We start from the raw sequence: 14,480 nt of genomic DNA on the forward strand, positions 1-14,480 counted from the left end.
CACCTCCCAACTCACCTTATATTTTTCTTTTGTGTATATATATAGTATATAGCAAGGAACAGTAGGCACTCCTTCAGGTAAGTCAATAGGGTGGGTGCAAATCCTATATAGTGAAATAGGCAATACGATACCGTGTTGTGACGAATATCAAAGGCAGGACTCCAAAGGTTGGTCAAAAAATATATTGTAATTCCTTTGGAATGATGTCTTGTTAATTACAATATATTTTTTGACCAACCTTTGGAGTGCTGCTTTTGATATTCGTCACAACATGGTATCGTATTGTATATATATACAGCTAAACCCCGTTATAACGTGCCTCGTTATACCGCGATTCGGTTATAACGCGGTTTTCCCGTGGCTCCCGTTTTTTTTAAAAAAAAAAAAAAAAAAAAAAAAAATTTTTTTAATTTTTTTTTTACATTTTTTTTTTGCACACTGCACACACTGCACACACTCACTGCACACACACTGCTTATTGCTCACACTGCCACACTGCACACACACTGCACACTGCACACACACTGCTCATTGCTCACACTGACCCACTGCACACACACTGCACACTGCACACACACTGCTCATTGCTCACACTGCACACACTGACACACTGCACACACACTGCACACACACACTGCACACACACTGCACATTGCTCACACTGACACACTGCACACACTGCACTGCACACTGCACACTGCACTGCACACACTGCACTGCACACTGCACACACACTGCACACTGCACACACACTGCTCATTGCTCACACTGCACACACTGCACGCACACTGCACACTGCACACACACTGCACACTGCCCATTGCTCACACTGCACACACTGACACACTGCACACTGCACACACACTGCTCATTGCTCACACTGCACACACACTGCTCATTGCTGACACTGCACACACTGACACACTGCACACACACTGCACACTGCACACACACTGCTCATTGCTCACACTGCACACACTGACACACTGCACACACACTGCACACACACTGCTCATTGGACACACTGCACACACACTGCACACTGCACACACACTGCTCATTGGACACACTGCACACACACTGCACACTGCACACACACTGCTCATTGCTCACACTGCACACACTGACACACTGCACACACACTGCACACAATTATTATATAGAAATAAACAGACAACTGCACTTTAACAGATGTACAGTATTTTGCCTGTACAACGTCTTGTGACTTTTGTTTCACAAAGTTAAGGGGGTGGGAAGTCATTGTGCTGTGGGGGTTGGGGGGGTGGCGGGGCCCTGCGCTGCGGCTACGGCGGGCCCTGTACTGCGGCGGGGGGGGGGGTTAGCGGTCTGTGTGTGTGAGTGCGAGTGCCTGTCTGTGTGTGTGTGTGTGAGTGCGTGAGTGCCTGCATGTGTGTGCGCGCGTGTGTATGAGTGCGTGAGTGCCTGTGTGTGTGTGTGTGTGTGTGTGTATGTGTGTATGTATGAGTGCTCCAGCCCGAGTCCGTGGAGGGAGGGGGGGGGAGAGTAGCGGGTCCCTCCTGCAGCCAGTGGAGGGAGTGGGGGGAGAGTAGCAGCTCCCTCCTGCAGTCCGGGGAGGGGGGGGAGAGTAGCAGCTCCCTCCTGCAGTCCGGGGAGGGGGGGGAGAGTAGCAGCTCCCTCCTGCAGCCCGTGTAGGGAGGGGGGGGGAGAGTAGCAGCTCCCTCCTGCAGTCCGTGGAGGGAGGGGGGGGAGAGTAGCGGGTCCCTCCGCTCAAGCCACGCCCCCCCTCCCTGTCAAACCTCCCACCTCCCGCTCCGGCTCTTACACTTACTTACACACACACTCAGACACTTACACACACTCACACACACTTACACACACTTAGACACTCACAGACACTCACACACACTCACGCACACCCACGCACACTTACGCACACTTACGCACACTCACACACACTTACAGACACTTACAGACACTCACACACACTCACACACACTTACACACACTTACACACACTTAGACACACTTAGACACTCACAGACACTCACAGACACTCACAGACACTCACAGACACTCACAGACACTCACACACACTCACACACACTTACAGACACTTACGCACACTCACACACACACACTCACACACACTCACACACACCCACGCACACCCACGCACACTTACGCACACTCACACACACTTACAGACACTCACACACACTCACACACACTCACACACACTTACACACACTTAGACACTCACACACACTCACACACACTCACACACACTTACAGACACTCACACACACTCACACACACTTACAGACACTCACACACACTCACACACACTTACAGACACTCACACACACTCACACACACTTACGCACACTCACGCACACTCACACACACTCACACACACCCACGCACACTTACACACACTCACAGACACTCACACACACACACTTACAGACACACACACACACACACTCACACACACTTACAGACACTCACACACACTCACACACACTTACAGACACTCACACACACTCACACACACTTACAGACACTCACAGACACTCACACACACTTACACACACACTCAGACACTTACACACACTCACAGACACTTACACACACTCACACCCACATACACACACCCATATACACACACACACTTTCTCTCCCATATATACATACACACACACACTCTCTCACTCTACACAGACGGGGGGTGGGGTCGGAGCAGAGGAAAGGCCGCGACCAGCACCACCACCCGCTCCCCCCCCTCCTCCCGCGCAGGCAGCGGGAGCACCGGGGACAGCGGTGGGGAGAAGAAACCCCCCCGCTACCACCTCCATGCAGGCAGCGGGATCTGAGGTAAGCGGCGACCTGAGGGACATCCCCGCTCCCATCTCCTGCCCCGCGGCCTGTCCCGCGGTGACAGGGGGAAGCGGGGACAGGAGGGACATCCCCGCTCCCATCTCCTGCCCCGCGGCCTGTCCCGCGGTGACAGGGGGAAGCGGGGACAGGAGGGACATCCCCGCTCCCATCTCCTGCCCCGCGGCCTGTCCCGCGGTGACAGGGGGAAGCGGGGGCAGGAGGGACATCCCCGCTCCCATCTCCTGCCCCGCGGCCTGTCCCGCGGTGACAGGGGGAAGCGGGGACAGGAGGGACATCCCCGCTCCCATCTCCTGCCCCGCGTGCTGTCCCGCGGTGACAGGGGGAAGCGGGGAGCGGAGGGACATGCCCGCTCCCATCTCCTGTCCCGCGGGATGAATATGCGCTAAAGCGCGGCGGCCATTTTTTTTTCCGCGACCCCGTTAGTAACGCGGTGGTCTCGGGGTGGACCCCGAGACCCGCGTTATAACGGGGTTTAGCTGTATATATAATAGGGTAATTGGTTTGCCGTAGAGGGTGTTGTCTTACACTTTTCATAATTACCTGACTTTGTAATTCACTTTGCTGTTTCAGCCGGAGGTTTTCAGGAGTATCCGCCACTGTAGTGAAGGATTGTTTTGGGTAGTGTCTAAAAAATAATAAAAGTAAAATATGCATTTGTAATTTGTAATGCAGTAAAAAGCTGTATAATAGTTATTCTTATTTATTCTGTAGAAACGAATGGCATATGTATCAAGGCGAAAGTGGTATAATTCCTGGGCAAAAACTATGTATTGTAAGTATCAAATAAAACACAATTCTATTGATAGCAATATGATTTTTTCTTTTATTAATCTGGAGCATTTTTCTAGTTCATATGGTCATAGACACCTAAGAATTTTCATGTATGTATATCTGTTTTTATATAGCGCCATCCAGGTACATAGCGCTTCACAGCAGTAATACACGTGAGATAATAATCTAACACATAATGGGAATAAGTGCTTCAGACATACATTTCAAGTAACACTAGGCAAAGGAGTCCCTGTCCCGCAGAGCTTACAATCTAAATGGTAAGTAGGGAGAACTTACAGAGACAGTAGGAGGGGATTCAGGTAAGTGCATCTGCAAGGGGCCACATAAAACTCCAGATTTTGAATTAACAATATAGTTTGAGGTTCAAAATACCCGTAGTAATCAAGGCAACGCTGTGAAACAAAAATGACAGTGACTTTATTTAACTGTCTGGGTATATTGGAGAAACAGCAACCAACAAATTCAATACAAATATATCCATATATCAAGAAACTCGCCAGAGAAATTAGGCATGAGTTTACAACCAGCGGCAGCACCTAAACGCACAGGGCCCTGCGTGCATCCGAATATCAGTGCTAAAAAGTAGTACAAATGATTATAAAATGTGTGTTGCACATATTAAGGTCGTCGTGTGACTTCATACATATTATGATCCAATGTTAACTGCCTTTCAAGATGATACAGATGTGGCAACGGTTGTTGATCCCACTGGCACATTACATTGGGATAGCCTGTGATATTTAATCCTGAAGAACAGGGCATTACTGGCCAATAATGCCCTGGCTGGAAGAGTTCCACTTTGTAGTCATATTGATTTTTTTTCAGCATGATTGTCTACATTCTTATGCTTTTACTGCAAGTTTATTAAAAGGAAATTGTACATACACACAGCCCCCTCTACACACAGACACACACACACACACGCACGCAAAACACACACTGCAGAGACACACAAACCAACAAAGCAGACTCTGCCACCTCTACATCCACAAAACACACCAGCAGCCCCCTCCCTACACCCACTGCAGCCCCCTGTAAAACCACACACTACAGACACACACACCAACAAAACACTCTGCACCCCTCCACCACCCACAAAACACACACACTGCAGCACCCATCTGCACCCACAGAAACAAAACAGACTCTGCTGCCCCCTCTACACCGACAAAACACACACCAATAAAACATTCTGCTGGCCCCATTTACACCCACAAAACATACAACAGTCACACAAACCTTTCCCCTAATTCTCCTGTGCGGAGCTTACTGCAGGCAGGGTGGGGGAGGAGTCAGTGCCTTGCTGCTGCCTCCTGTCCAATCACCTCCCCTGTCTGAGTGCTGATCTCAATCTTTGTGAATGAGAACTGAAAGCTGATTGGCTGAAAAACTTGGCAGGGTGCCAAAAATTTCAGGCCTTTACTAATTAGATAATGCCCGTTATTTTAACCAATCAGAGCTGGCATTTCAATAATGCCCAGAATGTAACATCTTTAGCCTATAATTAAGTAATAATCCCTGAAGAACAGGGCATTACTGGCCAATAATGCCCTGGCTGGAAGAGTTGAAGGCCCGAGGAGAAGCCGAGGGACTTTAACCCAGCCAGGGCATTATTGGCTAGTAATGCCCTGTTCTGAGGGGATTATTACTAATATAGGCTAAATGTAGGCTTTTTAAATTTATTTTTTAAATTTTCATAAAAAAGATACACTTTTGTAGTCAAATGGATTTTTATCAGCATGATTGTCTACATTCTTATGCTTTTACTGCAAGTTTATTAAACGGAAATTGTACATATATACACAGACACCTCTATATACACACACAAACACACACACACTCACTCACTGCAGCCCCCACCCCCTCTATATACACAAACACACTCTGCAGTCCCCCTCCTCTACACCCACAAAACACACTGCAGCCCTCCTCCAACCTCTACACTCACAAAACACACACACACACACACACACACACACACACACACAGCAGCCCCCACCCCCCATCACCCACAAAAGTGCAACCCCCTATAAACCCACAAAACTGCAAACACACACACACCAAAACACACAGCAGCAGCTGCCCCCTCTACACTCACTGCAGCCCACTGTAAACCCACACACTGCAGACTCACACAAAACACTCTGCACCCCTCCTCCACCCACAAAACACACACTGAAGACACACACACTGCAGCCCCTCCCTCTCTACACTCACAAAACACACACACAGCAGACACACCAAGAAATCAGACTCTGCTGCCCCCTCTACACCCACAAAACACACACCAACAGAAGACAGACACACACACCAATAAAACACTCTGCTGGGCCCCCATTACACTCACAAAACACACAAAAGACACACAAACCTTTCCCCTCACTCTCCTGTGCAGAGCTCTGCAGGCAGGGTGGGGGAGGAGTCAGTGCCTTGCTGCTGCCTCCTATCCAATCACCTCCCCTGTCTAAGAGCAAATCTCACTCTTTGTCGATGAGAACTGAAAGCTGATTGGCTGAAAAACTTGACAAGGTGCCAAAACTTCCGGGCCATTACTGATTGGATAATGCCCGGAATTTTTAACCGATCAGAGAGCAGGGATTTCAATAATGCCCGGAATTTAACAGCTTTAGCCTATAATAGATATTATAGGCTAAAGCTGATTGGTTAAAATTCCGGGCATTATTCATTCTGTAATGCCCAGAATTTTTGCAATTTTTGCCAGCTTGCCAAGTTTTTATTTCTAGCCAATCAGCTTTTCCTTTGTCACAATAGCTCTGAGACAAAGCAGGGGATTGGTCAGGAGAAAGGAACAGCTCTCAGACAGGGCAGGGGATTGGTCAGGAGGCAGCAGCCAGGCAGTGACCCCTCCCTCCGTGAACAGAGCTCCACGGAGACAAGTGAGAGGAGGGAGAGTGTATTACTAGCTACAATGTACGGCTGCGTCCCCCGTGCCACAGACCGCGCTCATGCTTGTGAGTGGTAACTCGCAACTCTCCAAACATGAGCGCTGGACTGTCCTGCAACCTTTTCGGTGAGCACAGTGACTGGTGCTGATTGGCTGAGGAGGTCATGTGACCCCTCAGCCTGCCTCAAAGTCAATTTAATTTGTCTCGGCCAGCACCTGCGAGAGTACGTGCACGCTCACGGGCACGCGCGCCGACTGAGTGTGGCCGGACAGATTTAAATTGATTGTGCTGACCGCGCCGAGCGCCAAGCGCGGTCAGCAGCAGCCTAAGTGTCTGTCTACAGAGTTTGTTTGTAGCTGTAGTTTGTGTGTGGGTTTGTGGGGGTGTGTTGTGTGTGTGTGTGTGTGTGTGTGTGTGTGTGTGTGTGTGTGTGTGTGTGTGTGTGTGTGTGTGTGTGTGTGTGTGTGTGTAGAGCTGCAGTGTGTGTGTGTGGTGCTGTTGTGTTGTATGTGTGTGTAGCAGCAGCAGTGTGTAACAGAAGCAGCAGAGTTTGGGTGTAGCTACCGAGTATGTGTGTAGCAGCAGTTTGTGTGTGTGTGTGGAGCTGTTGTGTTGTGTGTAGAGCTGCAGTGTGTGTGTGTATGTGTGTGCATACAGAGGTGGCAAAAGTGTGTGGCTATAGATATCTGCAGTGTAAGTTTATATAGAGGTGTTTTGATGTATTTACCATTTTATTTTAATTAAAAAATCTATATAACTATACAAAAGTGTCTTATTTATTTAAAAAGCCTACATTTAGCCTATAATACAGTAGTAATACACCCCTCAGAACAGGACATTACTGGTCAATAATGCCCTGGCTGGGTTAAAGTCCTGCAGCTTTGCCTCAGGCCTTCAGCTCTTCCAGCCAGGGCATTATTGGCCAGTAATGCCCTGTTCTTCGGGAATTATTACTTAAATATCGTCGGTGTAAAGGTAAAAGTCATTAACTACATTCTTTGAGTACTGAGGAAATTGGCGATTAAATGTTCTTTTTGACAAGAAAAAGTCTTATAAAAAAGTAACCTGTACATACAACAACGATATAGTCACTCACGAAGAAAGACAGGAAATGTAGCTTTTGTTTCCTTGCATGAAATAAGGGCAGGCCCTAGGGCAAGACGATCGCCTTGTGCCTCGTGCCTTCGGAGGCCTCATGTTTCCTTAGCCTGTCGGCGCCGGGATCCAACTTCCGCTGAACCGGAGGCGGTGGAGCTGGAGAAGGGTGGGAGGGGGTCTTACCTTCTCTGGAGCGGCCTCGCTCATGTAGCGTCACGTTGCCATGGTGACTGACATCAAATGACGCTGTTACATCATATGATGCGTTGCCATGGCAACGTGACCACATGCCGCCGTTTGCGTCATGACGCATGAAGGCCGCTTTTCAAGGTCTGTACCCGTAACTTTTTCCACAGGAGGGGCCCCGCAAAGGCAATGGCTAGCCCTAATAAGGGCGATATCTAAGTGGGGACGATTACAGCAATGTAAATGTATCACTGGCTTATTTATTAGGGAAGGAATTAAAGCAGCAACCCTGACTATACAAAATGTTGGGTTTTTTGTTAATTAATTAATTAGAAAAATATATATTTTAGCAAATAGAAAATGAAATACAGCTCAACCCCGTTAAAACGCGATCCGTTACAATGCGAATCCTCTTATAACGCGATGCAAGCGTGGCTCCCAATTTTTATATTTCTGAATACTTTACAACACGATTATTGGTATCTTAAATACTTTATTGTACATTGCATACAATTGTACGTTATTTCTAACGCGATCCACTTATAGCGCGATGTGATTCTTTGGACCCCCAGCACAGCGTAATAAGGGGGTTGAGCTGTACATATTCTCTTTGCTTTGATGTTTTTACATAAAAGAAGGGTGGTGGGTCCAAAAGTAGCATTAGACAGATTTTGACACACCATTTTTTTCTCATATAATTACAGTAACTAAACAGTAAAACACCCAGACACTACTTATATTTTCTTAATGTTGACAATTAGAGGAATTTGGGGAGTGGTAACTTTAAACTGTCATATAAAAAGGAGATTATGTTGAGTGTCCTTTTCTATAACAGATACAATTAACATTTTGTGAGATGCTTTTAGATTAGGTTAAGGCTGCATTTTAATACCACCTGCCAAGCAATAACATAACATGACACAAGCTACTGCCAAAGTCAATCAAGAATGACACTACATTCCGAACAGCTGCTTTTGGGATGTAGAATAAGGCCTTTAGTACAGTGGGAAAGGAGGCAGAGGGGCACTTTTTGTGACCATCAGAAATATAGGTGTACTAAAGCCCCAAAATAAAACCAGGAATGACCCCCTATTGATTTTGGAGGTCATCCTAATAATGCCAATCTCATAATCTTCGCAAATGAGTAAGCATGTTGCTGCTTCCATATTTTTGTGCAGTGGAAGAATACGCTCCATGATCCCGGCTTATAATGATCATGGGAATGGAACTACTGAAATAACCCCCAAAATGGGGGACATGTTCTGCAATGCCTTTTACACCTACACATTGTGTGTGTGTGTGTGTGTGTGTGTATTCACCTCCCCTTGCAATTAAGGTTTCCTCAACCCCCCTCGAGGGTGACCTCCCATTGCGTGTGTATATATATGCCCACACCACGTTGCAGTATCTTCAAGTGCCAGAATAAGGCAGGCAAGGTAGTATTTCTCTATATAGGGTTTATTTACAGGGTTAAATAATACACTAACAGGCCCACCGTCCCTTTAAGTCAAAACAAATCATAAAATAAATGCCAACTCCTCTTACGGGACTAACTATACATGCAGCTTCAGCCCTTACTAACTGGATGGAAGCTAAGCTGGTTACCACCCCAAAGAGGTACTATTATAGCTAAACATACACAGTCTCTGCACTCATAAATATAGTGTTTGTCTTATCTGTTTCTGTTGGAGCTCCAGGTAGTTCCCTCTGGACCCTGTGAGAGTTCAGAGAATCCCTCCCTGTAGTTCCAAGGTTATGGACCGGATGTCCTCAATTCAGTGCAGTCTCGCATCCTTCATTCTTAGGGGAGCTCAGCCCCACGAGATCTCAGAGAATCTCTCCTCTGTAAGTCCAATATTAAGGACAAGACATCAATGCTTCAGCGCGGTCTCGCGTCCTTCCATCCTCTTCCTATGATTAAGACCCAGGCAGTCCCAGCAGACCCCGCGACCACAGTCCAGCAGGTCTAGGGGACTGTGCCAGCTTCCATAGCTGGGGAGAACTCTTCTCTGTCCCCCTCCTCTGGGAACAGTCTGTCTGAGTGTGTAGTCACTTCCTGACCTTTAAAACTCTATGTGCAATCACGTGGAGTTGGAGTAGATGTTGGTGCTTATCCCTTAGAGGGAAGATAGATAAGGTGTTTTCACTGGACAGCCTTGCAGGAAAATGAGACAGCACACAAAGGTAGTAGTTCCAAAAAAAACTGTATTGAAGTACGTGGCACACACACCGACGTTTCGGGCCTCAAAGAGGGACTTTTCTCAAGGGAGTACACCCCTGATAAAGTCGCCAATATCGCTGCGACGAATCGCATAGGGTTACTCAATAGGACTGTTGACCAAAGATTCTGGGAGAAGCAAGCAGCACCATGGACAGGAGAGGTATCACAATTGTGCCAGGGGACTACAGTGTGGACGCACATCTTTGAAGTGTACCCGGATCCGGAAGTGGATATACAGCACACTACTCTCACCACGAGGTTACAGATCACCGGTATTCCTCCGATGGAGACTACCCAGATGAACCATGTACTTTGTACAGATCTTTGTACAGATCCCATGCACATGTTCTATCTACTTTTGTGAGTGGCCTGTTGTTATCTCATTTTTATTAAATCTTGTACCGATTTAAGCTATGGAGGTCGCGCTGTTCTTTCTTCTTTTATAGTGATTAATGGAAGGCTTTGACAAAGCGCCCAGTGCGTGAAACGCGTCAGAGGATCTGTCAGGATTTTTTGTCTACATGTTTTTTAATCAATGCACACACAGACACGCACACACAGCCACACAAACACACACAAAAATAGCCCAAATCCATGCCCCATCCCCTCCCCCCCCCCCCACTCAAAACAGTATTGTACTATATGTTTTCTATTTTTCATTCACATAATCCTGGATGTAGTTGCGCTCCTGATATTTTGCTTCTCTGTACCTGTCTGGACTTGGATCGAGTCCATTTGTGGAGCGACAACTTCCAGTCGTAATATAAATTATTTTCTTCACTGGTTTTACATTTTAACAGTATGTGCGCTTGAACTCTTCTCTTTGCCTTTAGTGCAATGAAAAACAGAAGTGCTCAATGTCTTGTATATGGTGTAAAAACAAAGTCTCATCTTATGGAACATAGATAGAGATAACACATAACATAGCATATATGTCACGATCGAATAAATTAGTGATAGAATACTTTCATAGAGGTGTAGCCAGGTCCGCTCTGGGTCCCCCTTAAGTCCTGGTACGGCTGGCAGCGGAGGCTATGGCGAGTGCTGGCGGCATATGGGGGAAGCTGCGAGAGCAATGCGGTAGCTAGAGGGGCGACTGGGTCGCCGGAGCTCCTTGGCGGGATGCCGGTAAGGGCGCCGCCATTTTGTATTTGCCACGCATGCGCGATAGGAGTCCTGTGCATGCGCAATGGGTGCGCAAGCATTGGCCATTAGAGGAAGGCTCTGCGAAGGGACTACATGTCCCATGAGCCTCTGCGGTTACCAACCACATGTGCGCGACCAGCCAATAGGGCTGACAGGATTCCCTGCACAGGGATTAATACATTTGGCGCGCCTGAGACCACGCCAGTCAGGAGCTGGACAGAAGAGGGTAAGGTAGTGTCTCAGGTGCCAGTGGCCCTGAGACTAGGACTAGAGTCCCACTTCAGGCCCCAGCTAGGTTCCGACTCCCCATTAGCTTGTGGGTGCTGCAGGGAATGCCCCTCAGATAGGGACACTTTCCCTATTAGCCCAATAGTGTCAGGGACACAGCAAAGATGCCGTGTAGTGACATACGGCTTGTGGTAAGGAGACCAGACTACCACAAGCAAAGGCGGTTGTCTTCGTTGGATCAGACAGATCCTGTCATCAGTTGGTGGTACCCAGGTGCTGGAGGGCCCGGCAGGTATCCATCTCAACAAGTGCACCAACGGCCACACACACATTCTGTGGGTAGCGCTTTGGGATGGGTTCAGCTCTGTGGACACCGGCTTGTTAGATGCCATGGGCAACTAAGTACTTTGGGGCAACCTCACCAGGGTGTGTATACGGAGGTGATTGGACAGTGGAGGCACTGTTTGGGTTCGGCCGTGCATGGCCTGTACCATACTGTGTTATAGTTGTTCCATAAGTTGCCTGTTCAGTAAATACTCTTTTACCATACCTGTATGTGTGTTTACTATTGTATAGTCTTGGGAGGAGCTATCCTATTGTATTGGGATCCTTCTCAGGTGGAGGCGCTGTCACCAGATAGAATCAGGTACACCCCAGGCTCCCTGCAGCAGAGGATCAGGCCTACTGTGAGCCAATCAGGTAACGCATCACACATAGTTTCTCTAGACACGGGGGAACGGTGGATACAGAGGATACTGTGAAATTCCTCGTTTAAACCTGTTTTGAGAGTGCCAAATTTTTGCATGAATTTATATCCCCACGTTTTCTGTCTGTGTGCTGAAGTTTCCCTTCAATATGGTGATATTCAAGTCTTTAATGCCATGACCACTACTGCAGAATTGTTCTCCCGATGGTGTGTCCGTTTAATACTTCTGGATACAATAGTGTGACGAGGCATATTCAGGGTCTGTCCTGTTTCACCTACATAAAACCCGGTGTTGGGGCATTTCATGCACATAATAAAATAGACAACATTTGATGATCAGCAGGAGAAGAAAAAAAAGGTCAGGATTTTGTCATCTTTGTGTGTGCAGTATTTATATCTTGTCTGTAGTTGGGATGTGTGCTGGGAAATGTGCTTCTGCATGTACAGTAAGATGGCACGGGAAGATTGTTTCAGGTTGGGTGGTTGATTTTAGGAGAATAAGAAAGGTTCTGGGAATCTTTATCTCAGCCTGTCTTCTTTGTAGAGGATCAGTTGAGACCTTGGAATCTTATAATATATGAAGGATGTTCAAAAATTAAGGATCGTAAGGTTGAGCATCTAAACAGGCACTAGTAATAGTTTCTCCGGATCCAGGATTAAAATGCATGCAAACGTGAAGTAAAGTGAACTACAATTTCAACCATACATAGACTATTTGCTGTTTTGAGACTAACAACATGGCACATTCAATGGGAAGCTATTGTTGGGTAGAAAACTAATAACAATCTGAGAATGGTGGGTAAAAAGTGACAATATAGTTCTTGGTGCATAGCTCAGAGGAAAATAGAAAGTATACAAACCTCATTGGGTATGCTTCCTATTGCCTGGGAGTCCTGCCAAATGATGGGGCACCAGAAGGTCTTATTTGGTTGTTTTTCCCCCCTATGTTATGTGACATGATTACAGACACAGGACACAGATGGTCAAATGTTTTCATATTATGAAAACTGACAACTCCGGCTGCTTTGCCATGTCTTTGCTGGGTGCTTCCATATCAAGTAGAGTTGCAATGTAGGCACAAGGTAAGATCTAAGGAAACACATCGAAATAAAACAGCTACAACTGGTTAGAGTCCAATATGCTCAAAACTTCCAGAGTTTAATTTGGAAACAGAGAAACGGGTAGACTACAAATTCTTCTCTTGCTGGTGAGTGAAGTGTCTGTAGTTCCGCAATACAGATCAAACTTCTGTTCGCTTTGTTCATGGATGGAGCTATGCCAGTAGTTCTTTAAAGCAGTGCTTCCTCCCCTTACCCCCCCCCCCCCAAGAAGCCTTTATGAGCTCCTATAATGCTAGAATCTTGCCCCCCTGAGCATTTCTTGCTCTTTTTAAAAAAAGAAAAGTTTTATTTTTGTAAAATAATCCTAGTTTTTTTTCCATCTCTAGCGTTCGAGGATAACCTGGCAACTTCAGACTGTATGGGGCTCTGGGGAGGCATCCATTTTGACTTCCCAGGCATTTAATGTTTTAGCTGCTGAGATCTGCTGAACGGAGCATCAGGTTTTAAAATAAAAAAACATCCCTGAAAGGGCAAGATATGCGCTTTTCTTTTCTTTTTTTAAAGATAGTTCTAACATGCAATTTTTTGTTGTTGTTGTCCATATTGCTGTTTTATACAGTTTATCTTCCACAATTGTTTTGCAAATAGAACAAAACCCACCCACCTGTTCACAATCAACCGATTAGTTTAAGTTTTCAACATGTTCTTATCTTATATTATTGTTACATTACAGAACAGGGAAAGAATGAAAGATCCAGCTCTTACTTTTCGCTGACCATCAAGAGTTATGTCTCCAAGTAAAATGATTTGTGTAATTTTTGTAAGCTTATATTTCTCCATCAGTAGTGCTATTGAAACAATGGTTAAGAAGATAACACATGTAATCCTCCCTGACCGGCTCCCTAGGGAGGTTGCATCGGTGTAGTTGCAATTTTACTTGTCTCAGGGGCTGTCAATTATCTGCTAGGCCAGGGGTACACAAACTATTGGAGTTGCGCCCTCCCTGCTTGGTCCTCCCGGTGCTCGCGCCCCCTTACGTCGTTGTGCGGCATCAAATGACGCCGCGGGGTCATGTGACTACACGTCATGACCCCACATCATCATTTGACGCCCCGTTGCTATGGTGACGCGTCACACCACGCATCTGAATCCCAGTAAGTGAAGTTGCAGAGGCCTCACCCAATTCCCCGGTATTTCATTTAAATGCCTTGGGGAAGAGCGCGGGATCTCTGCAACCACCCGCGCCCCCCCCAGTT

At 46.8% G+C, this 14,480-nt stretch overlaps 1 protein-coding gene across 2 annotated transcripts in view; it reads right to left on the reverse strand.

Moving 5' to 3' along the window:
- Positions 1-14,480, reverse strand: part of NEBL (nebulette) — a 341,974-nt gene that overhangs the window by 266,159 nt on the left and 61,335 nt on the right. For both annotated transcript variants that reach the window (XM_075587538.1, XM_075587540.1), the window contains exon 3: positions 3,421-3,505. In XM_075587538.1, the coding sequence (XP_075443653.1) occupies positions 3,421-3,505 (85 nt within the window). The remainder of the gene's footprint in view (positions 1-3,420; positions 3,506-14,480) is intronic.

This window comes from Ascaphus truei, chromosome 2, assembly GCF_040206685.1.
Source record: "Ascaphus truei isolate aAscTru1 chromosome 2, aAscTru1.hap1, whole genome shotgun sequence".
In the NCBI taxonomy this organism is placed as follows: domain Eukaryota; kingdom Metazoa; phylum Chordata; class Amphibia; order Anura; family Ascaphidae; genus Ascaphus; species Ascaphus truei.